General features: G+C 49.1%; 2 protein-coding genes across 5 annotated transcripts in view; one reads left to right on the forward strand and one right to left on the reverse strand.

Moving 5' to 3' along the window:
* The window catches only part of KLHL18 (kelch like family member 18), a 149,689-nt gene that overhangs the window by 62,981 nt on the left and 59,443 nt on the right, over nt 1-27,265 (reverse strand). The window lies entirely within an intron of this gene.
* Nucleotides 1-27,265, forward strand: part of KIF9 (kinesin family member 9) — a 49,523-nt gene that overhangs the window by 13,011 nt on the left and 9,247 nt on the right. For 3 of the 4 annotated variants that reach the window (XM_067044369.1, XM_059077006.2, XM_067044371.1), the window contains exons 6-19: nt 5,657-5,740; nt 5,851-5,943; nt 6,709-6,856; nt 7,952-8,016; nt 10,057-10,134; nt 15,538-15,606; nt 16,426-16,530; nt 18,053-18,108; nt 18,890-18,980; nt 19,467-19,600; nt 21,162-21,353; nt 23,082-23,296; nt 26,524-26,700; nt 27,134-27,249. In XM_067044369.1, the coding sequence (XP_066900470.1) occupies nt 5,657-5,740; nt 5,851-5,943; nt 6,709-6,856; nt 7,952-8,016; nt 10,057-10,134; nt 15,538-15,606; nt 16,426-16,530; nt 18,053-18,108; nt 18,890-18,980; nt 19,467-19,600; nt 21,162-21,353; nt 23,082-23,296; nt 26,524-26,700; nt 27,134-27,249 (1,623 nt within the window). The remainder of the gene's footprint in view (nt 1-5,656; nt 5,741-5,850; nt 5,944-6,708; nt 6,857-7,951; nt 8,017-10,056; nt 10,135-15,537; nt 15,607-16,425; nt 16,531-18,052; nt 18,109-18,889; nt 18,981-19,466; nt 19,601-21,161; nt 21,354-23,081; nt 23,297-26,523; nt 26,701-27,133; nt 27,250-27,265) is intronic. The other variant, XM_067044370.1, reaches the window with a different exon arrangement.

Raw genomic sequence — 27,265 nt, forward strand, 5'->3', positions numbered from 1 at the left:
CCCAATGAAGAATGATGTTTGCAGTAGGTTTTTGGTGGCTTAAGTTTAAAGAAGGTCCAAGTTTGTGAAGAGTTTTTGTTTTGTTTTGTTTGTTTTGTTTTCTGTACGCGGGCCTCTCACTGTTGTGGCCTCTCCCGTTGCAGAGCACAGGCTCCGGATGCGCAGGCTCAGCGGCCATGGCTCACAGGCCCAGCCGCTCCGCGGCATGTGGGATCTTCCCGGACCCGGGCACGAACCCGTGTCCCCTGCATAGGCAGGCGGACTCTCAACCACTGCACCACCAGGGAAGCCCAGTCTTTATCTTTTAACTAAAGCATTTCATTCCATTTGCACCTAATGTAGTTTCTGAAATACTTGGGTTTAAATCTGTTGTTTTACTGCGGGCCTCTCACTGTTGTGGCCTCTCCCGTTGCGGAGCACAGGCTCCGGACGCGCAGGCCCAGCGGCCATGGCTCATGGGCCTAGCCGCTCCGCGGCATGTGGGATCCTCCCAGACCAGGGCACGAAGCCGTGTCCTCTGCATCGGCAGGCGGACTCTCAACCACTGCGCTACCAGGGAAACTCAATCTGTCGTTTGATTGTGTGTTCTTTATCCCATTTATTTTTCTTACCTGTTTTGCCTTCTTTTTCATTGGATATTTTTTTATTATATTTGTTTCCCTCTTTACTAGTTTGGAAGTTATATATTCGTTCATATTTATATTTTCTCGTTTTTCCTAGAAATAACAACTTGCATAGTTAGTTAATGCACACACATACAGACATACATACACAAATAAGTTGTATAACTGGTGAAATCTGAATAAGCTCTGTGGATTATACCAATGTCAATTCTTGGTTTTGACATTGTACTACCATTTTAGAAGATGTTAATCCTAGGGAGAGGCTGAGTAGAAGGTAGAGAGGACCTCCATGTATATTTCTTCCAAACGTTCTATGAATCAAAATAAAATGTTACATTATCATAACAAGTATATTTTGTAATTTGATTATAAGCTCTACTCCTTTGGCCCTTTATCAGTGGGTCTTTTTTGAGGCTTGGGTTGAGACTGTATTACTTTAGAGGATAGTTTTTTCTTTCAGGAGCCTAGGGAACATTACCAATCCAGTGTCTCTTTAAATCAGATTTAAAAAAATTTTAAAATTTATTTTATTTATTTATTTTTGGCTGCATTGGGTCTTCGTTGCTGCACACGGGCTTTCTCTAGTTGCAGCGAGCGGGGGCTACTTTTCGTTGCGGTGCGCAGGCTTCTCATTGCAGTGGCTTCTCTTGTTGTGGAGCATGGGCTGTAGGCGTGCAGGCTTCAGTAGTTGTGGCACGTGGGCTCGGTAGTTGTGACTCGTGGGCTCTAGAGTGCAGGGTCAGTAGTTGTGGCGCACGGGCTTAGTTGCTCGGCAGCATGTGGGATCTTCCCGGACCAGGTATCGAACCCGTGTCCCCTGCATTGGCAGGAGGATTCCTAACCACTGCACCACCAGGGAAGCCCTACAGAGGGGAGAGGGTGTCTGTACTATTGGAGGGGAATTCCAAAGTTACGAATCTCAGAGCTTATATAGGAGCTGGTACATTTACTCCTCTTCCCCTCTGTTAGGATAGAGAGATTGCAGAGCGGGATGGGGCAGAGGTGGGGGGAGGGGTTGCAGCTAGAGACAGAAAGGGAGGATGAGAGAGAGCTTGTGCTTTTATCTTGAAATGTAAGTAAATCCTCTCTTAGGAAAGGAGGGCAAGGTCTCTACCTGGAACTTAAGCTTTTGGTTCTGAAGGAGAAAGAGCTTATCACCCTTTGAATGTAAGAGATGGTTTGGGTGGGGGGATGGGAGTGGAGGGAGGTGAGGGAAGATACAAGTGGCTCTAGGTCTACCACCCTCAGAATGTGAAGAGCAAATGGCTTTGGGAGCAAAAGGAGATATTCTCTATCTTTATAACATGTCAATTTCATTGCTCAGAGAATCACCAAGAAATCCAGCAAGGACTATCTTACAGCACCTCCGTCTACAGGTGCCCTCAGGGCAATAAGAGCATTTGTTCTAGCTTGCAGTTCCTGGATTCCTGCTCCTGCTTTGTGTCTGGCCCTGGGTACTGGCCTTACTTTCTTGCAGCCTCAGCCATGCATTCAAAAGGAATTTTAAAATATTCTCTCTATCATCTTTAGGTGTTTTGCAGTAGGAAGTTTTCTGAATATTTAGTCCATCGTATTCCTGGAAGGCTCCCTTGATGTTTTGGGCTGTGATACAGTGCAAAAGGTGTAAAACTTAGAATTGGGGACTTGGGCTCAAATTCAGGTTTCTTTCAATCTATGAAGCCTTAATGTCGAGCAAATCATTAATCTCTTCAAGCTGCAGCTTGCTAATCTATAAAAGTGGAGACACTGTTTTTAAACCTACCCCAAAACATTGTTATGAGAATGAGCTGGGATCAGGCATTTTTAAAAATTGAGGTATAATCGGCTTGTAACATTATATTAGTTTCAGGTGTACAACATAATAATTCAATATTTGTATATATTGCAAAATGATCACCATAATAACTCTAGTTAACATCCATCACTGTATATAGTTACACATTTTTTCTGTGTGTTGACAACTTCTAAGATCTACTCTCTTTGCAACTTTCAAACTTTCAAATATGCAATAGAGTATTATTAATAGTCACCATGCTGTACATTACATCCCCATGATTTATTTTATAAATACTCTGAAGTGAGATTGCTGGATCATATGGTAGTTCTATTTTTAAATTTTTGAAGAGGCCTCCCCTGGTGGCACAGTGGTTAAGAATCCGCCTGTGAATGCAGGGGACACGGGTTTGATCCCTGGTCCGGGAAGATCCCACATGCCGCGGAGCAACTAAGCCCGTGTGCCACAACTACTGAGCCTGCGAGCCACAACTACTGAAGCCCATGTGCCCTAGGGCCCATGTTCCGCAACAAGAGAAACCACTGCAATGAGAAGTCTACACACCGCAACAAAGAGTAGCCCCCACTCACCACAACTAGAGAAAGCCTGTGTGCCCCAACAAAGACCAACGCATCCAAAGATAAATAAAATAAATTAAAAAAAATTTTTTTTGAAGAGCCTCCACATTGTTTCCCATAGCAGAGGCACCAGATGGGATCAAGCATTTTGAGCACTGACTACAGAGCCTTGCACACAATAAGTGCTCAGTGGATGCTGTTCAGAAGCATGATTGGCACTGCCTGAGCACTCATATTTAGAATTGAACCAGGAATTTTGTTTGCAGCAGTAGTTCCTCAAGGGCCATGTCCTTGCTAGGCAATGATGGTGGAAGGATAAATGTGAGGCCTAAAGAGGCTCACCGTGGGGTGGAGAAGGACGAGGAAGAAACCCGTGACAACCACAGCACAATCTGAACTGTGTTCCAGGAGTGACAGACACCTGGATGGATGTGGCTAGGGTGAGGGCGGTCAGCAAAGGACTCTTCATGGAGGAAAGGACACTTTTCTGGCCTTCAGAGGTTGCTTAATTAGAAGGCAGAAAGACAAGCAAAGAGGGCACTTCAGAAAGGGGACTGAAGGATAAAGGTGAAGTGACCCCTTGTACTCTTGGTGAATGTCACTGAATTTACAGGAGAGGTGGACAGTATGAGGCAATGAGGGTATAGCCTGGAGGCCAGCCAGGCCTCCTCCACAGCCCAGGGCCTCCCCTCCTCTTCGGGTTTTCCACTCTCCCCAGGGGAACATGGCATCACTGATTTGAGGCTTGTTCATAGCACCTCTCAGGGGCCTTCAAGGAGACGGAGTCCCTCCTGCAAGGATCGCTTTCTCGAGGAACAGCCATTTCCACCACATTTCCTTTTAAGTGTATTCTGGTCATAGTGCCCAATCCTATGAATTAGAGGCAAGGGCCTGCTGTCCCTTTAAAGAAACAAATCATTGACTTTTCCTAACTTTTAAAAGTAATATGTGTTCACTGTAAAAAAAAAAAATATGAAAGCACAAGCCTGTATATATAAAAAATTCACCTGTAAACTCCAACCCAGAAGTGACCATTATTAACATCTTGGCAGCACCATCTGTTTATTCTTTCTTCTATGAATGCTTCTGCATTCCTTAGATTGTACCATCATATGATTTTGTCCTTCATTTTGTCTTTTTTTTTTTGCACGCTATGCGGTCCTTTCACTGCTGTGGCCTCTCCCGTTGCGGAGCACAAGGCACAAGCTCTGGACGTGCAGGTTCAGCCGCTCCGCGGCATGTGGGATCTTCCCGGACCGGGGCACGAACCTGTGTCCCCTGCATCGGCAGGCGGACTCGCAACCACTGCGCCACCGGGGAAGCCCTGTCCTTCATTTTGTTAATGAAGTGTATTACATTGATTGATTTGTGTATGTCAAACCATCCTTGCATCCCGGGGTATGCAAGGATGTGGTTGTTGTGTATAGTCCTTTTATTGTGCTGTGGAAGTCAGTTTGCTATGATTTTGGATTCTGCATTTTTCTGTTATTAAAAACTATTTGTCGGGACTTCCCAGGTAGCTCTGTGGTTAAGAATCTGCCTGTCAATGCAGGGGACATGGGTTCGAGCCCTGGTCCCAGAAGATCCCACATGCTGTGGAACAACTAAGCCCATGTGCCACACTACTAAGCCTGCACTCTAGAGCCCATGAGCCACAACTACTGAAGCCCGTGCACACAGAGCCCGTGCTCCACAACAAGAGAAACCACTGCAATGAGAAGCCCGCACGCTGCAACAAAGAGTAGCCCCCGCTTGCCGCAACTAGAGAAAGCCCGCATGCAGCAACGAAGACCCAACACAGCTGAAAATAAATAAATAAATAAATTTATTTATTTATTTTAAAAAAACCAGCAACAACAAACTATTTGTCAGCATTCTCCTGGCTGCATAACATTCCATTGTACAGCTAGACCATTCCCTAATTGTTGGATATGTAGGTTGGTTATGATTCAATATTCATGAACATTTTTAAGGCTCTTAATTCTTATTGCTGCTTTGCCTTTCAGAAAGCTATTATACAGGGAATTCCCTAGTGGTCCACTGGTGAGGACTTGGAGCTTTCACTCACGAGGGCGCGGGTTCAGTCCCTGGTCAGGGAACTAAGATCCCGCAAGCTGCATGACGTGGTCAAAAAAAAATGAAAGGGGGCTTCCCTAGTGGTGCAGTGGTTGAGAATCTGCCTGCCAATGCAGGGGACATGGGTTCGAGCCCTGGTCTGGGAAGATCCCACATGCCACGGAGCAACTAGGCCCGTGAGCCACAATTACTGAGCCTGCGCGTCTGGAGCCTGTGCTCCACAGCAAGAGAGGCCGCGATAGTGAGAGGCCCGCGCACAGCTATGAATAGTGGCTCCCACTTGCCACAACTAGAGAAAGCCCTCGCACAGAAACGAAGACCCAACACAGCCATAAATAAATAAATAAATAAATAAATAAAATAAAATAAAATAAAAAGAAAGAAAGAAAACTATTATACAGATTCACACATCTCTAGCAGTGAGTGAAAGTATAGGTCTGGACTCCAATTTGTCTTCTATTCTACTAGTTTATAAATGAGATTTCCCTGGAAGGGCTGGCTGATTGCAGTGATATAAATATCGTTTCTGCATAATTGAAAAATGATCCAAATGCCATGTTATTTTAATATTTCAAAAAGTTGTCTGTGTTTTCCGTCTTCTTCAGGGAGAGACCAACAGGATTATAGCCTCCCACACAATGAACAAGAACTCATCTAGGTCACACTGCATTTTCACGATCTACGTGGAGGTAAATGCAAGCTCTTTGAAGAGCCGAGAGGGGCCGTTGATTCCCATGGGGCCTGCTCAGTAAGAACCTTCTCCCTGTGACAGTTTAACCTCTTTTTGGGTGTTTCATAGGCCCATTCGCGGACCTTATCAGACGAAAAGTACATCACTTCCAAAATTAACTTGGTGGATCTAGCAGGCTCTGAGAGGCTGGGGAAGTCCGGGGTAAGTGGGGGAGCAGGAAGTTCTTCCTCAAGAAGCCACAGCTGTTTCCGGCTTAGTTTCTGTGTACCTTGGCCGTCCCTCATTGGGCGTTCGTGAGCACCATCTCGAGCTAGGCGCAGTGGAGCTGGAGGGGCAGAACTAGCAGAGGTGAAACAGAGAGGCAGTTCCTTCCTGGCAGGATTTTTGTAAACATTAAATGAGATGATGGCTCCTAAATTCTTAGCAAAGTTCCTGGCACTCGGTCAGTGCTCAGTCAATGCTCCATGCTCTTATTAGCATTTCTCTATGTATCAGTGTGAGTGTTCACACAATGAATATTTGCATGAATTTTTCATCTCACATAAATATTCATGTGAGCGTATTAACATAAGTATTCACAAGAGCATTCAGATGAGCATTCCTATGTGCGTTCATATGAATGTTTGTATTTGTGTATTGAATGAATGTATATTCCCAGGATTATTTGCTCAAGTATCTGCACAAATATTCCCATGTGTATTCATAATAATGTGACTCTTAAGAGAGTATTCATATAAATATTCACATAAGTATTCATATTCACATGAGTACTCATTCATAAGAATATATGCACGAGTGTTCCTGTGAGTGTTCCCATTAGCCCAAGGCGGATACAACACAATCCCATGACAGGGAGAGAAGACGTGGTTCTGGGAAGGAGGCTCTGGCCTGGCCACAGACCTGCAGTGTTCTTTGTGGGGCAGCCTCTCCACTTGGTCTGATGAGGAACTGACCTTTGGTTTGTAGTCTGAGGGCCGAGTCCTGAAGGAAGCCACCTACATCAACAAGTCGCTGTCATTCCTGGAGCAGGCCATCATTGCCCTCGGGGACCAGAAGCGAGACCACATCCCCTTCCGGCAGTGCAAGCTCACCCACGCCCTGAAGGATTCCTTAGGTGAGGGTATGGTTGGTGCACAGCGGGGACAGACAGGCCTGGCATGTCTGTTACTGGTGATAATGGAATTGCTCCCTCCTGGTGGCATAGACTTACCTGCAGCCTTTTCACAGTGACTTTAGGCACACCTGGAAAGGCAGAATCAAGCACAGTGCCCTCTCATGTCCCCCATGCCATTGTCTTCACTCCTCAGAACCTTTGCTTAAGCTTTTGCCTCTACCGGAAGTACCTTCTCATTTCCCCTCATCCCTGAACCAGCTGGCAGAATCCTTCATCACCTTGAAGACGAAGGTGGAGGGCTTCTCCTGTGACGTGTTCCCTTCCCTGACTGAGCTGGGGCTGTGTCTTGTCATCCTTGTGTTCCCAGGCTTTCGCATTGGGCCCAATAGCATGGTGGTTGGTGTGTGATTATTAACTGAGTGCTCCCCCCCACACCCCCATAAGGAAAGCCCTGGCCTAGAGGCCTCTGCCCTATCCCAGGCCTTCTCTCCTCTGCTTTTCCCCCAGCTCCTCTTTTAGGTACCTTTGACAGCCTCTCCTGCTTCTCTTCTTCTTCCCCTTGCCTCCCAGCCTCATGCATGCTTGTGTGTGTCCTCTCTGACCCTGTGTCAGTCAGCTCAGGCTGCTAGAACAAAATATCATGGACTGGGTGGCTTAAACAACAGACATCTATTTCTCACAGTCCTGGAACCTGGAAGTCCCAGGTCAAGATCTGACAGGAATGGCTCCTGGTGAAAACTCTCTTCCTGGCCTGTAGATGGCCACTTTCTCGTTGTGTCTTCACATGGCAAAGAGAGAGAGAGAGAAAGAAAAGAAAGAGATCAGAAAGGGAGACAGGGCTCTGGTCTCTTTTTCTTTTCTTACAAGGGCACTAATCCCATCATGGGGCTCCACCCTCATGACCTCATGTACTTAATTACTTCCTGCAGGCGCCACCTCCAAATACCATCACATTGAGGGTTAGGACTTCAACATATGAATTTTGAAGGGACACAAATGTTCAGAGCCCTCCTGCCCCCGCTGCTCACCAGCCTCAAAGGAATCTCTTGGCAGAAAACCCACATGGTTCATGGCCCTTCTGTGTCCTTTCTGCAGGGGGCAATTGCAATATGGTCCTTGTGACAAACATCTATGGAGAAGCCGCCCAGTTAGAAGAGACGGTATGTAAAGACAGCCAGTGCAACCGGGATGGAATCCCTCCTCGGATGCATGCCAGGGCTGGGTAAACTGACACAGTAGTTATAGACATGGTCAAGGGTGGAGGGATCCAGGGATGAGTCTGAGCCAAAATTGCTGAAGGGGGCCCGGCCAGGATCCAAATACCAAGTACCAAGGGGCAGAAGGCATGTCAAGGAAGAGGCAAGGCAGGTGGCAAGCTCAGTGTGGGGACCTATGTGAGAAGAGAAGGCTGAGAGCCGGCTTTGTGGGGCAAGGACTGTGTTTTCTGGCCCATGCCAGGAGTATTTTGCCACTGCAGCGAGGAGCTTGAGAAGGAGAGGAAGAAGAAGAAGGTGCAGCAGCTGGATGGGCCCTGGCGGCCATGCTGAAGCCTTGGCTATTCTGCTCCAGGCGGCTGGGGCTATCACAGGGTTTTAGTAGGAGAGGGCTGTGGCCAGAGTTGTGACTCGGGGAGATTAATCCAGCAGCAGGAAACAGGTGACCCGGGGAGGTGAGAAGCTTATGAGAACCAGAGGCAGGAATACGAAGTGAGCCAGTGACACAGGTGAGTCCACATAGCTAAGCACCCAGGCTGGGGCTCCCCGCCTCTCCTCCCTACCCATCCTAAATAAGATAGGTTTGGAAATCTCTCCCTAGACATTTTGCTCAAATGTGGATGTTTGGGGCAAGCTTCAGTCATCTGGAGAATCCACTAGGTGAAACAGTTCATTTCCAGGGACATTGCAGGGCAAGATGCTCCTGCAGGGCCTCCCAGCTTGGTGCATCAGGGAACATCCCAGCTTCCAGGGGGAGTTCTCCTGCTGCATACCCAGTGCCCTGGGACTTGGGAGGCCAGGGAAGGGAGCTCCAGCTGACGTGCAGACAGCATCCCCAGAGGAAGGCTTCAGGCACCTACTGGTCTCACAGCATAACAAAGCAGGAATGAACCCCAAGAGGAGTCATATGAATATTGGGCCTCCTGGCTGCCTGGTTAAGAAATAAGTCCTCCAAGACCGTGGAAGACCCTTTCTCCCCTTATCCCCACCCCTGAGATGGTCACACAGGAAGCAGCTCTCCTGGTACCTGCTGTCCCCCGAGGCTTGTGGCCACACCACCTGGGATCTCTGATTAGGACTGAGCCCATAGGAACCCTAAGGAGCTGCTGGAAGAGTATCAGCGGTTGGGACAAAGGCATATTGGGGGTGCAGAAGCTCATGAATCTCTTCTCCAAATGCTTTAAAACTTTAAAACTGTTCCTGTCATGATTTGTGTTGCTTTATGCAGTGACCATGCATGTGTGTACGAGGGAGTCTTGGCCACACTTGCTGCTGTGCTTACATCAGCTTACAGCAGGAGAGTCTGATTTCACCCTCACACAGAAGCAACTCCAACTAAAATGACAGGGGTCTCTTCCTGAGGGCTCTCTGTGGGCCAATTCTGTCCAGAGCACATTACCTACCTCAGCACTAAGTCTCCCAGTGACCTTGTGAGGCAGGTCTTCCCAACTTTACAGAGAAGTTACAAGACCTGTCTGAGGTTGTGCAGTCAGTTGGTTGGTGGCAGAGCTCTTAACTACTAGGCAAGACTGTCCAATGGAAGAGCCCTTTCAGGCCTTCCTCAGGCTACTTCTGGGTTACCCATCCCCCCTCCAAGTCGGCTTCCCTGTTTCAGGGCTCCGAGTCAGCCCAGCACAGTATGAGGCTGGGATGTCAGGGCTCACTGGCTGCTCATGTGCCACTGGCTGCCCCTCACTGCCAGGGAGCAGCCCTCCATTCCTCATGGAACATCAGCGCAGGGGGGCTGTTTCCCAAGTGCCCGCTTCTGTGGCCACCCCATGGGCCCCCAGCCATAATTACCCCTGGCTGGCTGTGCCCCCAGAGGGACTCGGGCAGGACCCCCAAACGTTACTCCATGGGCCCATGGAGCATTCCTCTCTGCAGGGAGACTTGTTTTCTAGTGGAATCCTTTAACCTGTTTTGCAAATATCTCTACTCACAAGTATTTGACCAAGAACATAGAGGTCTGTCTGATCTGTTTTTCAGCTGTCTTCACTGCGATTTGCCAGCAGGATGAAGCTGGTCACCACTGAGCCTGCCATCAACGAAAAGTATGACGCTGAGGTACTAAGGGGCTTGTAGGCAGGTATCTTGCTGTGGGGAAGGTGTATGGGTTTGCTGCCTGGGTCACAGAGCCTGGCTTCTCTTCCTGCCTTGACCAAAGATACACATGTGATCCTGGGTCAGTCCCTTTCTGCTCTGGGATAGGCCAGTGTTTAGAGTCCCTTGGGGGCTGCCACAAAGGTGAAAGGGCTAGGTCAGGCCCCCACCCAATTCATATGTGGGGCTTCAAGGCCTCTGAGTGCCCCAGGGCTTCTGCATGAGAGTCCTTAGAGCTAATTGTTTCTGAGCTAAATCAGTGTGGACCATCTCTCAGACTCATCTGGTTAGGTCACTACAGAACCGCTTTCTTCCCAGCCTGAGCGATCCCTCTCAGCAAACAGCTGACCAATCAGAAGAATGATCAGCCTCACCATTAGCCAAGGAAATGCAAGTTAAAACCTTAGTGGAATTCCACCCTCAGACTAGCAAAAATTAGAAAATTTCTGACAATGTAGAAACAATGGTGAGTATGTGCAGAAACAGCAATGCTTATTTATTTCTGGTCAAAGTGTAATTGACAACCACTTGGGAGAGCATTTTGGCAACATCTAGTAAAGTAAAAACACATTTACCAATAATTTGGTTTTCCTTTAAGATGCTTATACAATCATAGTTACTGGAGACAGGAGCATATACATGCTCTAAACCCATGACAAACCAGCTAAACTTTCTAGATTCTAAATCCTGAAGGAAAATAACATTCCGGGGGCTCTGTGGATCTAACCCATGGTTTGGAGGTTGAGGAGGAAGTAAAGCTTAGAGCAGTGGTTCTCAAACTTGAGTGGGTATCAGAATCACCCTGCAGGCTCATTGAACCACAGGTCACTGCACCCGTTCCCAGAGTTCCTGATTCCATCGGTCTGGGGTGGGGGCTGAGGATTCAAATTTTTCATGAGTGTCCCCAGTGCTGCTGCTGCTGCTGCTGTTCTGGGACCACACTTGGAGAATGACGGGCACAGTAGTTAAGAGCGCTGGCCCCTGCATTGGGCTATCCTTGTTCAGCAGCCTGCTCTTTCCTTTGTCGGCTGTATAACCTCAGTGAGATACTTATTCTTTCTAAGGCAGGAGTAACAGAGTTCACTCTCAAAAAGATGTGAAGAACAAGATAATGGGTAGGAATCTTTTAGCACAGCGCTGTCATGGAGTAAATGCTCAGGAAATGTTAGCTAGCACTCTACAGTCACTTCTGCAGACCAGCAGTATCACTTCTAGGTATATAGTCTAGCAGCATTCTCACATATGCACATAAAGAGACTTATAGAAGATGGTGCTGCACTGCTTGTTGTAATGGTGAAAAGTTAGGAACATGATTAATAGCCTTTAACAGAAGAGTAGCTAAGTGGGTTGCAGAGGGAGGAAGCCAGAGCTAGAGCTGTGAGCATGGATAATCTCTAGTGAGAAAACAACTTGGGGATTGAACGGTGGCATCTCTCGTTTATACCAAGTATAAGAACATACAAAGCAATGCTGATCATCATTAGTGGATAGATGTGCATACAAAGAAAAAATGCACAGGAGTGAAAAGACCAAACTGAGCAGAGGTTCCTTCTGGATGTCAGGGTGGGGAATGGATTTGAAGTGGGGTAGCCAGGGGCTTCACATTTATCTGAAATGTTTTATTTCTTAAAAAAACAAAAACAAAAACACCTGAAGCCAATATGGTGGCATGCTGTTAAAGTCAGATTTTAGGGTGGTCTTCCCAAGGTTTCATGGCATTATTTTCTATGCTTTTCTGTAGCTTGGAGTTTTTCTTATTTCTTTTTCTTATTTTCTTATTTGGTGCTCTCTTAGCTTAGGACTACCACATTACCACCTGTGAACCTGGCTGAGTGGGCGTTGCATCTGGCAGTGAGGACTTTCATTTTAATGTAATTCCTGTTCTGAAATCTGCACCGTTTTTCCTGGACAGCCAAGTTGCCATGTCACCAAATGCAAATCTTTATGATAAGCATTTTCCTTTATATGTATGAGTTCTCGAGAGAGACCTAGAAAATTATTTTGGTTGTTGCCTTTCCTAGACTGTAGCCAGTATTCCCAGGTGGTTTCCAGCACCATTTTCAGTACTGATACCTGTTTTCAAGGGGGTGGAATAGCTTCTGTAGAGTTTCCTTGGTTGGTGGGGCTGGCTGGAAGGTGGGAGATTGAGTTCCTGATCCACCTCTGCTACCAGCTCTCTGTGGTGAGTTGCTCAGGCTCTGAGCCTCAGGATATTCATCTGTGAACTAGCAGGTTGGACTGATGACTTCCAGAAACCCTCCCACTATGTCATTCTGTGATTCTGTGAGGTGATGTAAGGGTTGTGAGCCACGGGCATAAACAGACAGCAGAGAGACTTGGGGTACCCTATTCTGCCAAGAGGAAGCACACCTGCACGCTGCCGTGGGGTCAAAATGGGGAAACTTCTTAGGCTGATAGCTGCTCACAACCTGGCGTGGACTTAAGCAGAACTCTCTGAATTATCCTCATTACATTTATGATGGAAACACCTAACCATCAAGGAACTTACGTGGGTCTGTGCTGTCTCTGAGGCGTTTTTTTTTCCATCCAGAAAATGCCCCTGTTTCTTATAAGGGAGTTGGTTAGCCAGGAGGTGCTGCCAGACCCTATTCTGTGGGGTCTTCTGCTTCAGCCCTATTTCCAAGCAGCTTCTTTCCAGTCAGTAGAAGAGGGCAAGTTAGAGGCCACTAAGCCTGCCAGGCACTAGGAGAAGTGGCTTCCATACTCTCGGGGTGCAGCATAGAGGCTGGTGACCCATGGGAGCAGATGGCTCATTTCCACCATCACCTGATTGGCCCAGAGGTCTAACCTGGCTCCTCATACCACACTGGACAGAGTCATCCAGCTGGAGGTCCCCAGCAGCTCAGCCAGACTTTTCCTAGCTGGGCATAGCACATTTTCTAGAGCTGAGATCCCTCAGCTGAGAGGAGGGGATAGAGATGAGTAGGGGCCGGCCACCAGTCCTCTCCCGTTCACCTCACTGGGAGTCCCCCTGAAGGACCATCTTGAGGATGCCCATAGGGGCAGAGTCATAATCTGGACCCTGGTCATGTGTCTTGAGTTCAGGCTTTGTGCCCTGATTTGCCACTGAGCCACCAGGATACCAGGACCCCTTGCTACAGACTGGTCACAGCTTTGGTCACCAGTCCTGAGAACCAGCTGTCAGGGGCTCCCTCCAGTGGCCAGTTTTTGACAACTAAAGGAAGCCCTGTTGTTCACAGTGAAGGTTCTCAGCATGAAGTCCCTTGTGCTTCTTATATGAAAAACACTAGGACAGTATCTATCAAATGTTAAAATGACTAAGCAATTCTGCTTCTAGAAATGTATCATTTATTCATTCAGCTAAAATTTATGGAGTACTTACTATGTGCCAGGCACTTTTTGAAGCCCTTGGGATGTATCAGTGTACCAACAGAAACACAAATCTCTGTCTTTTGAAGAGCTGACAGTCTGCTGGGGGTGGGAGAGATAGATATAATAAATATAAGAAATCAGTCATTTCTAGATTTGCTATTTATGACAACATGGATGAACCTAGAGGACATTATGCTAAGTGAAATAAGCCAGACACAGAAATAAATACTGCATGATCTCATTTATATGTGGAACCTAACAAAGTCAAATTCATAGAAGCAGAAAGTAGAGCAGTGATTACCAGGAGTGGGGTGGGGGCAGGCTGAGAAATGGGGAGATGTTGGTCAAAGGGTACATATTTTTAGTTCTAAGATGAATTAGTTCTAGGGACCTAATGTATAGTAGCATGGTGACTATAATTAATAGTAGTGTATTGTGTACTGAAAATTTGCTAGGAAAGTAGATCTCAGATGTTCATACCACACACAAAAAAATGGTAACTAGTGGATATGTTAATTAGCTTGACTGTAGTAATCATTTCACTGTGTACATGTATATCAAAACATCATGTTGGAGCTTCCCTGGTGGCCCAGTGGTTGAGAGTCCGCCTGCCGATGCAGGGGACACAGGTTCATGTCCCGGTCCGGGAAGATCCCACATGCCACGGAGCGGCTGGGCCCGTGAGCCATGGCCACTGAGCCTGCGTGTCCGGAGCCTGTGTTCCACAACGGGAGAGGCCACAACAGTGAGAGTCCTGCGTACCGCAAAAAAAAAAAAAAAAAAAACCAAAAAAACCACCACATCATGTTGTACACCTTAAATATATATAATTTTTCTTAAAACCAAAATAAGTTGTAGAGCTTCACTGTTCAATACAGTAGCCACTACTCACATGTGGCTACTGAAATCGGTAAAAAAATTCTTTTTTTTCGGCTGTGCTACCCGGCATGCGGGATCCTAATTCCCCAACCAGGGATCGAACTCATGCCCACTGCGGTGGAAGTGCGGAGACTTAACCACTGGACCACCAGGGAAGTCCCCTAAAATCAGTAAAATTAAATAAAATCAAAAATTCACTTCCTTGGTCCCACCAGTCACATTTTAAGTGTTCGATAGCTTTATGTGGCTTGCAGCACAAACACAGAACATTTTCATCATTACAGCAAGTTCTATTAGACAACACTGCTCTAGGGTATGTTCTATGAAAGAAAAGTAGAGCAAGATTTTAAATAAGAGTGGTGTGAGGGTGGGGAAGGGATTGCAGTTATACATGGGGTGATAGAGGTGCGCCTGATTTAGAAGCTTTTGAACAAAGACTTGAGGGAGTTGAGCCATGGAAATACCTGGGAGAAGAGTGTCCCAGGCAGAGGGGACAGACAATGCAGAGGCAGGAATGTGCCCATTTGGTGGGAATGGAGTGAGCAGGGGGAAAAGAGTAGGAAAGAAGTAACGGGGCAGATCACATAGACCTCATACATCACTGTGTTCTCGTACACAAAGATGTAAGTGCAAAGATGTTTTGCAGCATTTTTTGTAGCAGCAATAAATTGGAGGTGGCATACCTGATTATCAGCGGGGAATGGTAATGCTTTGTGTAGTGGTTGGGAAGGATGAGGGTCAGTGCATCCTGGAGGCATGGGCTGCACTGAGAGGGCCATTACCCTGTTGGACTGGAGTATCCTGGAGCTCCTGGGAGTCAGGGTTTGAGGTGGCCCTAGGGGTGCCTGTGCTCACTCTGTTCTCATTCTCCTCTGCAGTAAGAGGCAGAGGCCAGAGGACTGCTGAGATGCCCTCAAACCCTAAAGTCACCCAGTTGGGGAAAAGTCACCAGTGGGGAGGGAATCATCCAGATGCTGAGATCACACCCCATGGACTACCTGGAAGAGCCAGGATGTCCAGGCACGGGTAGGGAATTATAGGCTTGATATGAAAGAGGCAGGGTGGCTTCGCTGACCGTCCTCCCTGCTTTCCCCCTCACACCCCCCACAACCCCACAATATGTTTCCCTGGCAGCGAATGGTCAAGAACCTGGAGAAGGAGCTGGCACTGCTCAAGCAGGAACTAGCCATCCATGACAGTCTGGTAAGGGGCTAGAGGTGGTGGTGGGGTGTGGTTGCCAGAATGCTAGAGGGACTAGGGTCAGGGTACCAGGTGGGCAGAAGGGCTAGGTTGGGAGGGGGCAGAGGGTCAGGGCAGGGATGCTGGATGAGCAGAGCCGGTTGGGTGGACAGTGGGCCAGATGGGTTGGGGGCCGAGCAGAGAGACTCGGGGGTGAGGCAGAAGTGCTGGGGGACCGGGAATGCCTGGTAGGCAGGGACACTGGACAAACAAGATGTGGACAGGGGTGTCAGATGGTCAGGCAGTAGGCAGGGGGGATGAGGGGCAGGGGCCAGAGGCCTGGCAGGGATACAGGGGCAGACAGCATGATGGGTCAAGGTCAGGAGAGGTGGCCCCTGACCAAAGCTGGATGGTCAGGTGGGGACAGCAGCAGGGAGCCATGAAGGTAGGGGGTGGGGGCAGGAGTCCTCCAGTAGCCTGTCTGAGCTAATGCTCATGGTCCAGAGGAGCCTCAAGGCAGAGGCTGCCCCCTCCCTCCTGTGGCCCTCATCCTACAGAGTCTGCTGAGACTCAGTCAGCAGAACCCCCTTGTTTGGAGTAGCAGGCCCTGTGTTGGGCAGCCTTTCCTTCCCCGCCCTACCTGGTTGTCCCTTGCTGACCTGAACACCTGGCCTGTGAGTCAGGCCCTCCTTGCCAGGACGTGATGATGAAGGGAATGGAGCTGGCTTGGGCGGCCAGGGTCTGTGCCCAACCTCCCCACTTTGGTTCTCAGAATGGTCCCTGCCACCCCGCTTGGGCTCGGGTGCTTGGAGCTTAACAATATGTTCCTTTTCCTCCTCCAAGGCCAACCGTACCCTTGTGAACTATGACCCCATGGATGAAATTCAGATTGCCAAGATCAACTCCCAGGTGCGGAGGTACCTGGAGGGAACGCTCGACGAGATTGACGTAAGGAGCCCCTCAGGACCACCGTGTCCAGCTGGCCCGGGCCCCCATCTCCCGGCCACACCCCGACGCGTGCTGTGCTAGCCTTGGAACCTCACACTGAGAGGGTACAGGGGGTGTAGGGTAGGTGGTGCTGGACTCCTGGCCTCAGGGCCCTTCAGCCCATCTCAGGGCCTCGGCATCCATGTTTAGGGTTGCAGGGCTGTGGGTGACCCACAGAGTGGCTGACAGCCTTAAACAGCCTTGAATACACAGGAGGTGGTCCATCACTGGGGGCAAGTGTGGACCCTGGAGTTAGGCTGCCCTGGATCGAATCTCAGCTCAGCTATCTCCTTGCTGAGTGACCTCAGGAAAATGCTCAAGCTTGTGTACTCTGGTGGCCTCGCCTGTACGGTGTGGTGGGGAGGGAAAACCGAGCTGCGATGAGCTGAGATGCAGCACCGCAGGGGCTTGACTGTTCCAGGCAGAGTGAGGGCATTAAAGGATGATGGTCATGCTGGTTATCTACAAGGCAGACCCCCTAGGGCCCATGATGGAGTGGGCCAAGGAGGAGACAGCAGCCACACAGGGAAAGATGCATTGTTTTTATAGCACAGGCTGGCAGACCTCTCATCAGGGAGCTCGTGGGCAGAACCTTGCCTGACCTGTTACTGTGAGCAGCTGCCAGAGGCAAGCCTGGAACAACTGAGGGGCAGGCTGCTCTGGTCTTCCTAATAAGGGCAGCCCCAGACTGACCAAGGCGTCGAGGGTAATGCTGGCGGGCTATAGGCCCAAGAGGGAGGCTGATGGCTCTCCTCCAGCCACAGGTGAGTGTGTCTGTGCCCACACAGAAAGGTTCGTAATGGAACCTTTTGGAAGCAGGAGAGAGCTGAGGACAATAAATTTTATTTAAATGTTTTCTTAGTATTTTCAAGAACTAGAGTCATTTTAATTTTATAGAGGTCTTCACTCAGAAAAGGTGATTTTTATAGTCACTGTAAATAGTTTTAAAACTACTAATCAGGTGTTTCTCTGTTCTTGAGGAGGGCTGGACTGCCACTTTGCTGAGAGGGTGTTGGCAGATGTCCAATTCTTTTTTTATATATATTTATTTATTTTTGGCTGTGTTGGGTCTTTGTTGCTGCGCACAGGCTTTCTCTAGTTGCGGTGAGTGGGGGCTACTCTTCGTCATGGTGTGCGGGCTTCTCATTGCGGTGGCTTCTCTTGTGGAGCACAGGCTCTACGTGCGCGGGCTTCAGTAGCTGTGGCTCGCAGGCTCTAAAGTGCAGACTCAGTAGTTGTGGCGCACTGGCCTAGTTGCTCTACGGCATGTGGCATCTTCCCGGACCAGGGATCAAACCCGTGTCTCCTGCATTGGCAGGTGGATTCTTAACTGCTGTGCTACCAGGGAAGTCCCAGATGTCCCATTCTTGAGACAGATGGTCCACGGGTTAGCCAAGGGGTCCTGGTTTCTCTACTAACACAGACACAGCCTTGGTCCCGTGGTGCCCTTGGTCTAACCTCTGCCTTGTTCTCTTCCCCCCAGATAATCAACCTCAGACAGATCCAGGAGGTGTTCAACCAGTTCCGGGTGGTTCTGAGGTAAGGGGCCCACCCCATCCACCCCACTGCTACATCAGGCAGCCACTTTCATTTCCCATGGTATGGATGCCGGTCTCCAAGTGCACTGCCTTCTCTCTGGTGTGTGAGGAGCCAGATCAGAGGCCTCTGGGTATGGCAGGCCCTGGGTGTCCCCGACAGCCTCTGCCCCTGAGCTCTCATATCCTCCTGTCCTTCCCTCCCCCTGGGGGAAGTGGGGAGGACAGCCCTCCATTCAAGGGCTACTCAGAGATGAAGTGGTCCCTGGTTTCCTGAGTTTATTAATTGGACAGGAGGTCCTTATGGAGCGCCAGCCCTGAAGATGGCCGGAGCAGGACACCTTGATACTCCCCACACCCCCCTCCCCACCTCAGGAGGGATTTGTGGTTTATTTGGGTACAGACATACCTGTAGCCTGACTGGCTGATGCTGGATGGTATCACAGAAGCTGGGTGTGTGATTTTGAAGGGCCTGTTAGAGACAGACAGGTGGGGAAGCATGGTGCTGAGGCAGGCTTACGGTCCTTGTTAAAAGTCATCTTAGAGCAGGTGTGCTTGGCACATAAGGTGGCCCCTACAGGTTTGGGGGCTGGACAATGGGTACATGCACTGGGGAATGGGGAGCAGGGGAATCAGTGTTTTTGGTCTGGTCTGGTTCATGATGAGGATGTGGCTCTGTCGCAGGGGCCACACACAAACAACTTCTAACTCCAGTACTTGGTGCTTGCCCCAGTGGGTTCAGCATGGCCCCAGCTGTGAGGAGTTCTTTCACTCTCTCTCCCAAGCCAACAGGAACAGGAAGTGGAGTCCACTTTGCGCAGGAAGTACACCCTCGTAGACAAGAATGACTTTGCAGCCATCTCTGCTGTCCAGAAGGTAAGCACAATTGCCTCTTGCCGACAAGACTCACATCAGATTTTTCCATCCCCAGATCTTTCCAGAGACAGTGAGTGTCTTGCATTAAAGCAGACCTAGGGTTGCGACAGATAAAGGTAACACCAGCATGAGCATGGGGTGACCCAGGCAGGAGTAAACCGCATATGAGTTCAAAATGTTCTCCATAAAATGGAGATGTGGCTAGTAGTAAACAAGACCAATTCCCAGAGTTAGGTTGGAAACGGGCCCCAAGAGCCTTAGCGTATGGAATGAGACACCAGACCATGAGAGGAGTTGATGTAGGAAGTGGACATTGGGTAGGGTGGTCAGAGACAGCTCTGCTGGGGACAGCCTGAAGTGACATCAGCAGGAGCCACATCTCGGTGTGTGGGATGACCATGTCCACCTTTGGTCCATATATGCCTGGTTCCCCAGGGAGCCTGAACCCTTAATCTAACCATAGACCTGCAACTGGCCTCTGTCCAGGCAGGGCTCGTGGACGTTGATGGCCACCTAGTGGGCGAGCCTGACGGACAAGGCTTTGGACTCGGAGTCGCCCCTTTCTCCACCAGACCCGGGAAGAAATCCAAGCCCAAGAAGATGTTCAAAGAGCAGCTCAGGTGAGTGACCTTCCTGCTGCTCCAGCTGATCAGCACCTGGCCCTCCTTGGCTGGTGAAAGGGAGGGCATAAGCTGTCCCTCCCTTTCCCCGGTATCTTAGTTATGGGGTGGTCACAATGGATACCTCTCCTGCCAATACTAGCAGCATCTGCAGGGCCCAGGCTGGGCCTGGTCACCTGTCATCCTCACAGCAGTTCCACGAGGTGGGAGTTCATGTCTCCATTTTAGCTAATGAGGAAACCAAGGCTCAGAGAGGGGAATTCATTCCAAGGTCACATTGCTAAGGTGTGGTAGAGTGGAAGTGAGAAGACAGGCTGGCACTCGCCCTCTGGTACTTCATGTGGAAACCCAGCCCCCACCACCAGGTTCCTTCTGTGACCTGGCTAATTGGCACCCACGTCACCTAAAAACTCCAACTCACCTTTCAGACAAGACTCATTTGTAGATGCAGAATGTCAAGGTTCCCTTAATGAACCAGCCTCCCTGGGAAGTGCTGTGTCGTGGTGGACAAAGCACATGCTCTGGAGGTAATAATGCCTGGGCTCACCTCCCTGCTCAGTAGTTCTTTCACCAAAGGGAGTCACCTCTGTGAGGTGTAAGAGCCTCTCTGCCTCTGTTTCCTCATCCCTAAAATGGGTATAATAATAATAGCATCAGTCACTGGGGTGGTTTTGAGGATAAGTGAGTAAATGCAATCCCTGTCCCTGGAAGACCTCAATACAAATATGTTGTTACCATTATTATCACTTGTAAAAGGACACGGGCCAGAGCTGATTGTAGAAAACTCACATGCAGTACTGGTCGGGTAGGAGGATGCCCTGGCCTCCTCCTGCCTCTTCAGGAAGGGCAGTCACACCCCCACCCTCTCTGTTCTGCTGTTGGGTAATTAGTGCGGTAACAAATGGATCGAGGCTTGGTTCCCCCAAGCCACACCTGTTGCAAGAAGAAGAAAAGAGAAGCAAACAGTGGAAGGAGCCATGGATATCGTCCCTTTAGTTCAGTCCTGCTCACATGTACCTCTCTGGGAGGGAGGACCCCGGGTGCCATCAGTTGGAGAGGGAGGATGGCTACTTTCTGGGGAGCTGGTGTGGGCACTGATAGAGGTGGGAGAGCAAGTTGTGGACTGATCAGAGCAATGGGGCAGACATGTCTCTCTTTACTGTTGGTCCGCAGACAGATGCACCCTGGGTGGGGGCTCTGCTACTCCTTCCCAGGGATGCCTTTGTGACTAATACCTTAGCAGCCATGATGCTCCTTAGAGCCTGTGGCCCACCCCAAAGGTCCTTATGCTTCCGAACTGGAGACTGCCCATTCTTCCCAGGTGTCTCCTGCTGAGACTGCTGGAAGGAGGACTTCTTGTTCTGATAAAAGGGAGAGATATTCTCTCCTCTTCCTCCCCATATGCATGGCTTAGGGTTGTACTCTTTGCCCTTTGGCCTGGGTTTATGTTCAAGATGGGAGCTGAGCGGGCTGGGGCTTCTGGTGTATGAGTGCTGAGCAAGATTACTCCCCTCAGCATCAGAGACACTGAGCCTGGGGTCTCCCTGCCTTCTTCTTCCAGCTCCTTGGCAAGAAAGGAGGGTGCCAGCAGCCCTGTGAGTGGCAAGGACTTGGATGCTTCCACCTCCAAGACCCAGTTGACCCCATCCTCCAAGGATGGAGATGTCAAAGACATGCTTCTGCAGGACCAGGAGACCTCCAGTATTGAGCCCCTTGCCTCGGAATCCCCAAAGGAGGAATTACGCCCACCCAGGTGACCATCTAACAGTAACTCCTGCACCAGATCATACAAAATCAGAGTATGACAAGGAAAGAGCACCTGCAGATAGAAGAGAAATAAAATGGGGGTAATAGGCAAAGACTAGGAGCACAGTCCAAAAAAGAAGAAATATGATGGCTTATACACGTGCAAAATGGTTCAACCTCAGGAGTCATCCAAGATACACAATTATACACGGAATCATTTTAGACACTCCAAATAGCAATTATTTGAATAATTAAATTTGCATATTTTGAATAAGTAATGTATTCAAAAGATACAAAGTTCTCAGGTATGAGACCCTTCCTCTAGCCACCCAGTTCCTCTCTGTGGTGAGTCAGTGATTGAGTTTTTAGGAAGCTATTTTTAGGAATCTATCCTGAGGAAATAATTAGAGATGTGGACAAAGATTTATACAAAAAGATTGTGTCATTAATTTAAAAAGCAAAAGAAAAAATTTTTGGTAACACCTTCAATAGTTGACATTAGGGGGCTTCCCTGGTGGCGCAGTGGTTGAGAGTCCGCCTGCCGATGCAGGGGACACGGGTTCGTGCCCCAGTCCAGGAAGATCCCATATGCCGCAGAGCGGACACATGATGAAATACTATAGTAACATTGATGGTAGAATCAAGAGGGTGTTCACTATACAATTCTTCCAACTTCTCTGAATGTTTGGAAGTGTTCACAGGCTGGGGGAAAATTCTTTATGTACATCTTTGTACATTTCAAGGGCAGAAAAAATAATTCACTTAGTGCCCTTTCCCTAATGTCAACTTTTTTTTTTTTTTTTTTTTTTTGCGGTATACGGGCCTCTCACTGCTGTGCCCTCTTCCTTTGCGGAGCACAGGCTCCGGATGCACAGGCTCAACGGCCATGGCTCATGGGCCCAGCCGTTCCGCGGCATGTGGGATCTTCCCGGACCGGGGCACGAACCTGTGTCCCCTGCATCCGTAGGCGGACTCTCAACCACTGCGCCACCAGGGAAGCCCCATCCATCTTTTTTTAAAAAATAGATTTTAGGGCTTCCCTGGTGGCGCAGTGGTTGAGAGTCCGCCTGCCGATGCAGGGGACACGGGTTCGTGCCCCGGTCCGGGAAGATCCCACATGCCGCGGAGTGGCTGGGTCCGTGAGCCATGGCCGCTGAGCCTGCGCGTCTGGGGCCTGTGCTCCGCAAAGGTAGAAGCCACAACAGTGACAGGCCCGCGTACCACAAAAAAAAAAAAAAAAAAAAAAAAAAAAAAAAAAAAATAGATTTTAAAGTAAGTTGCAGACAATCTACTTTCCCCTGCCCAACACTTCATCTTACATCTTATTAACTAGAGTTCTCAAAGATTTTTAATAGCATGAAAGAATGCTTCTGTGAAAAAAGTAAGATGTAAAATTATATATATTGCATGACTCCAAATATTAAAAGTTATCAAAGAAATGAAGGAGATACACCAAAGTGTGGTTGCCAATAGGTAATGAGTGGTATTTTGGGGGGGTATTTTTGGTAACTTTTCCTTACTTTCCTCATTTTCTGCAACAGTCACGTGCCCTTGTGTGCTCAGTAAAACAGAGATGAGAGAATGATTCCTACACAGTTTAGCTCCCATCTGGGGTAGGTGGTGCCCAGGAATTCTGACCTCCTGCTTACAGAAGCCCCAGGAGAGAAAGGTGAAGTGCCTGGTGGCTCCAAGACAGCTGCCCCATTTCTCCCTCCTCCTTCCCCTCCATCTTCAGGCCCAGCACCCCACCCACCAAGCCTGTGGCCTTTGAGGACTTTAAGAATGAACGGGGTAGTGAGATCAACCGCATCTTCAAAGAAAACAAATCCATTTTGAACGAGCGGAGGAAAAGGGCCAGCGAGACCACACAGCGCATCAATGCCATCAAGCGGGAGATCGACGTGACCAAGGAGGCACTAAATTTCCAGAAGTCACTACGAGAGAAGCAAGGTAAAGGTGAGGGGAAGATAGTTGGGGGACAGTGGAATCTGAGTCATCCTGCTTGGGATGGGGCAGCCTTGGGCACTGGAGGACTGAGTTGGAAGGGGGCCAGCAGGGGATGTTGGGGTGCAGGCTTCATCCCTGGGTCATCACTTGGCTCTAGACAGCCCTGAGGAACCACAGAGTCCTTCCCTGTCAGCTAGCTTCTGCTTGCAAGTCCCCCTTCTTGCATTATCTCAGATCTAAGTGCTGGACCTTCCATTTGATATGTGCTTCTGCCCATGGAGGGACAGAATGTTGGTCTTGTAGACACTTCCCCAGGGAGATGGGTGGCTGGCTACCGTCACAAAGTCCATGGGTCCTGGTGTTTTCTCCTCACTGACCACAGTGGTCTGATTGGGGTAGGGGTGCTGGTCAAGACATGAGAAACTGAGGAGGGAATGAGAATGTGGATACCAGGGGCCAAGTGATTCACTGTCACTAAGACCGTTCCTCACACCAACCCCGCAACAAACTGGCCTAGCAGAGTCTTGTCTCTTAAGGCAGGTGGTGTGGGAAGCCCTCAGGCTCAACGAGCAGGGACCCCTGTGTGGGGAGTGGGGAGAGTGCTCACCTGGTTACCCTGACCTGTTGCCCCTGTCCCAGTGGCAGACACTGCCCATACCTTCAATGTGCACCAAGAACCCTCAAGCTTGATTGAGCAGAGGACTCATTTGGGAAGGCTGGTCAAGTGCAGATTCCTAGGCTGCAATCAGTGGCTCTGACTCAGGAAATCTGGAGCAGGGCCTAGAACCTGCATTTTAACGAGTAACCATACCAACACTGAGGCTGGTGGTTCAGAGGCCACACTCTTGTTCACAGGCAGGGCACAGCACCGGTTACTGGGCTTTCCCTTGCTAAATCGCAACCCTATGCTAGGCCGGCCTTCTTGAATGATCTCACTGATCACCTGGGCATCCCCAGGTGGCACTTGGTTTTCTGCAGGTCAGGGGGATCATCTCACTCACAGAGGTTGCATTTTACTCACTTATTTCTCAGAGGTCAACTTTATTTCCAAATTCTTGGAGCTACTTTGCTCATACCCTACGGACCAAGCATAACACACTGTTCCAGAGGGCAAAGCCCTCCATGGGTTTGGGCAATAGGGGAAGGTGGGTGATGGTGGCTCCAGACATGCCCCCACCCAGAACCTCTAGAATGAAGGCCTTGCAGGACCAACAAGTACTTCTTTGTGCCTTCTGCCTACACCGTTTTTTAATTGTTTTTTTTTGTGTGGTATGCGGGCCTCTCACTGTTGCGGCCTCTCCCGTTGCGGGGCACAGGCTCCGGACACACAGGCTCAGCGGCCATGGCTCACGGGCCCAGCCACTCCGCGGCACGTGGGATCTTCCCGGACCGGGGCACGAACCCGTGTCCCCTGCATCAGCAGGCGGACTCCCAACCACTGCGCCACCAGGGAAGCCCTACACCTTTAAAAAAAAAAAAAAAAAAATTTATTTATTTATTTGGTTGTACCAGTTTTTAGTTGTGTCAGGTGGGCTCCTTAGTTGCAGCTCCAGGGCTCCTTAGTTGTGGCACGTGGGCTCCTTAGTTGTGGCATGCGAACTCTTAGTTGTGGCACGCATTTGGGATCTAGTTCCCTGACCAGGAATGGAACCCAGGCCCCCTGCATTGGGAGCGTGGAGTCTTAACCACTGCGCCATCAGGGAAGTCCCCCCACACCTCCTTTGAATATGTAACCCCTTATTATATATTTACATATTTTAAATAATATATATGCATTCTATGCTGATATATCACTTACTCCTCAATATACCTGAAAATGGATATTTTTAAAGGATGGGATGAAGAAGAAATAAATATTTTAAAATATTTAAACTTTTATCAGTATCAAAAAACATTTTTGCTCTTTCCCCCCCAAAAGCAGTTGTTTCCCCACTGGTTGTTAAAATAGCAAGTAAAACACCTTTATCTTAAGGGAACAGATTGAGTAAATTCATTTTTAAAAATATTTTCTAGGTACCTTGACTGACAGCCACTTATCAGCCCAGAACAGTCACTGAATTTGAGACATTAATTAGTCTTTTGTGAAAAAAAAAATCATCTTAAGTTCAGCTCTCAAAAGTGTTTTCTGTGGAGATAATCAGAGAACCTCTGGGTAGTACAAAAGATGTTGTCACTCCCCATGTCAACAGAGTACTGTAAAGACTCTACTCTGTGATTGATGGATTTATCTATATCAAAGTGACCACATCAGGCCCACGGCATGCAAACCAGGTTGCTCTGCACTGAAGGTGAGGGCGACCCTGGACACCCCTCCCCGCCCCCACTGCAAACACCTTGAATTGGAACGCTTGCCTCTCCATGAATGGTGTCAGTGACACTTAATGTGCCTCACTTCTCCCCTGTAAACATCAGCGTAAGTGCTAATGCTTTCCTCCGGTACCTGGGGACTGCCTCATGCACCCTGGCCACACACCTTGGTCACACACAGGACTCACTCTCCAGGGGTCCTCGGGCTGGGTGTTGACACGACGCCTTTGCTGAACTTTCAAGGTGCTATGAGCAGTAGACAGCCAGGTGAGTGGCTCCACAGATACTGTTATTTTGTCTTAACCTAACAACCTTAATCAAACTGACAGACCTTAAAAGGTCCATACAAAGAGACAGTAATTGGAGGAGATGACTAATAGCACGACTGACCCCTCTCCTCCTGGACCCCTCTGACAGCCATCCGACAAGATGTCTGATGGTCTCTGACAAGAAGGTAGTCGACGAATGCTGAAATCGTCAAGAAGACAATTTGAAATGTGGGTTTACATCTACTGTTCCTAATAAGGAGCCCTGCCCAATTGCCTTGTGGTACTAGCCAGTGGTGGCAGCTTGTTTACATAATTTATAAAAAAGGTAAACACCTGTATAATAGAGGTATTTACTGGATATCTTTGGCTAGTGGGGTTTAAGATCAAAATAATTGTGGAATGTGGGCCATCTCTACCCTTTCCTCTGCCCACCCCTCCTGTTTGTCCTAAAAATGCCAGTGTGGTCCTCTGACCTGAGCTCCCTCTCCCTGTGAGACATATCCTCGTAGCCTGGCCTTCTCATGCCTTGTCCACCTCCATGCTGCACCCCAGCCCTTCCCCAGGTCCTGTCTTCATGCTTTTCCAGCACTCTCCCCTCTTTCTGACCACCTCAGGTGGGCACCTCATTCCCTAACCTCCTCCTTCCCCCTGCAGGCGAGTGTGAGCAGAAGGGGCTGATGATCATTGATGAGGAAGAATTCCTGCTGATCTTGAAGCTTAAAGACCTCAAGAAGCAGTACCGGACAGAGTATCAGGACCTACAGGACCTCAGGGCTGAGATCCAGTACTGCCAGCACCTGGTGGATCAGTGTCGACATCGCCTGCTCACGGGTGTGCTGTTTGGGAAGGTTGGCTGGCCACCTGGGGTTCCAGGAGGCACAGGGAAGGGCTACTGTCTGGGTTCTAGAAGTGGCTTCAGAACTTTTCTCTGGCAGAGGCAGGGGCTGGACAGGACTTTTTTTTTTTTTGGCTATGCCCTGGGGCATGCAGGATCCTAGTTCCCCTAGTTCCGGCTGCAGGGATCAAAGCCTGCAGTGGAGTCTTAACCACTGGACTGCCAGGGAAGTCCCTGGACAGGGCTTTAGATGTGTGTTTCCAGGATTCTGAGGGCAGGAGATGGAGATGGGAAAGGGTGAGGCCCTGGAGCAGGAAGTGAAGAGAGGGTGAGCTGTGACAAGCACAAGACAGACAGACACACACAGCCTTGACCTGCTTCCTCAGGGACTCCCCACCCTCACACTGCCATCTCCCTGTCTCCCTGCAGAATTTGACATCTGGTACAATGAGTCCTTCTTTATCCCTGAGGACCTGCAGGCAGCACTGAAGCCAGGTGGCAGCATCCGGCCAGGCATGATGCCTCTCAGCAGGATTGTGTCTCTGGTGAGTGGCACAGGGC

This window comes from Kogia breviceps, chromosome 10 (genome assembly GCF_026419965.1).
Source record: "Kogia breviceps isolate mKogBre1 chromosome 10, mKogBre1 haplotype 1, whole genome shotgun sequence".
NCBI lineage: Eukaryota > Metazoa > Chordata > Mammalia > Artiodactyla > Physeteridae > Kogia > Kogia breviceps.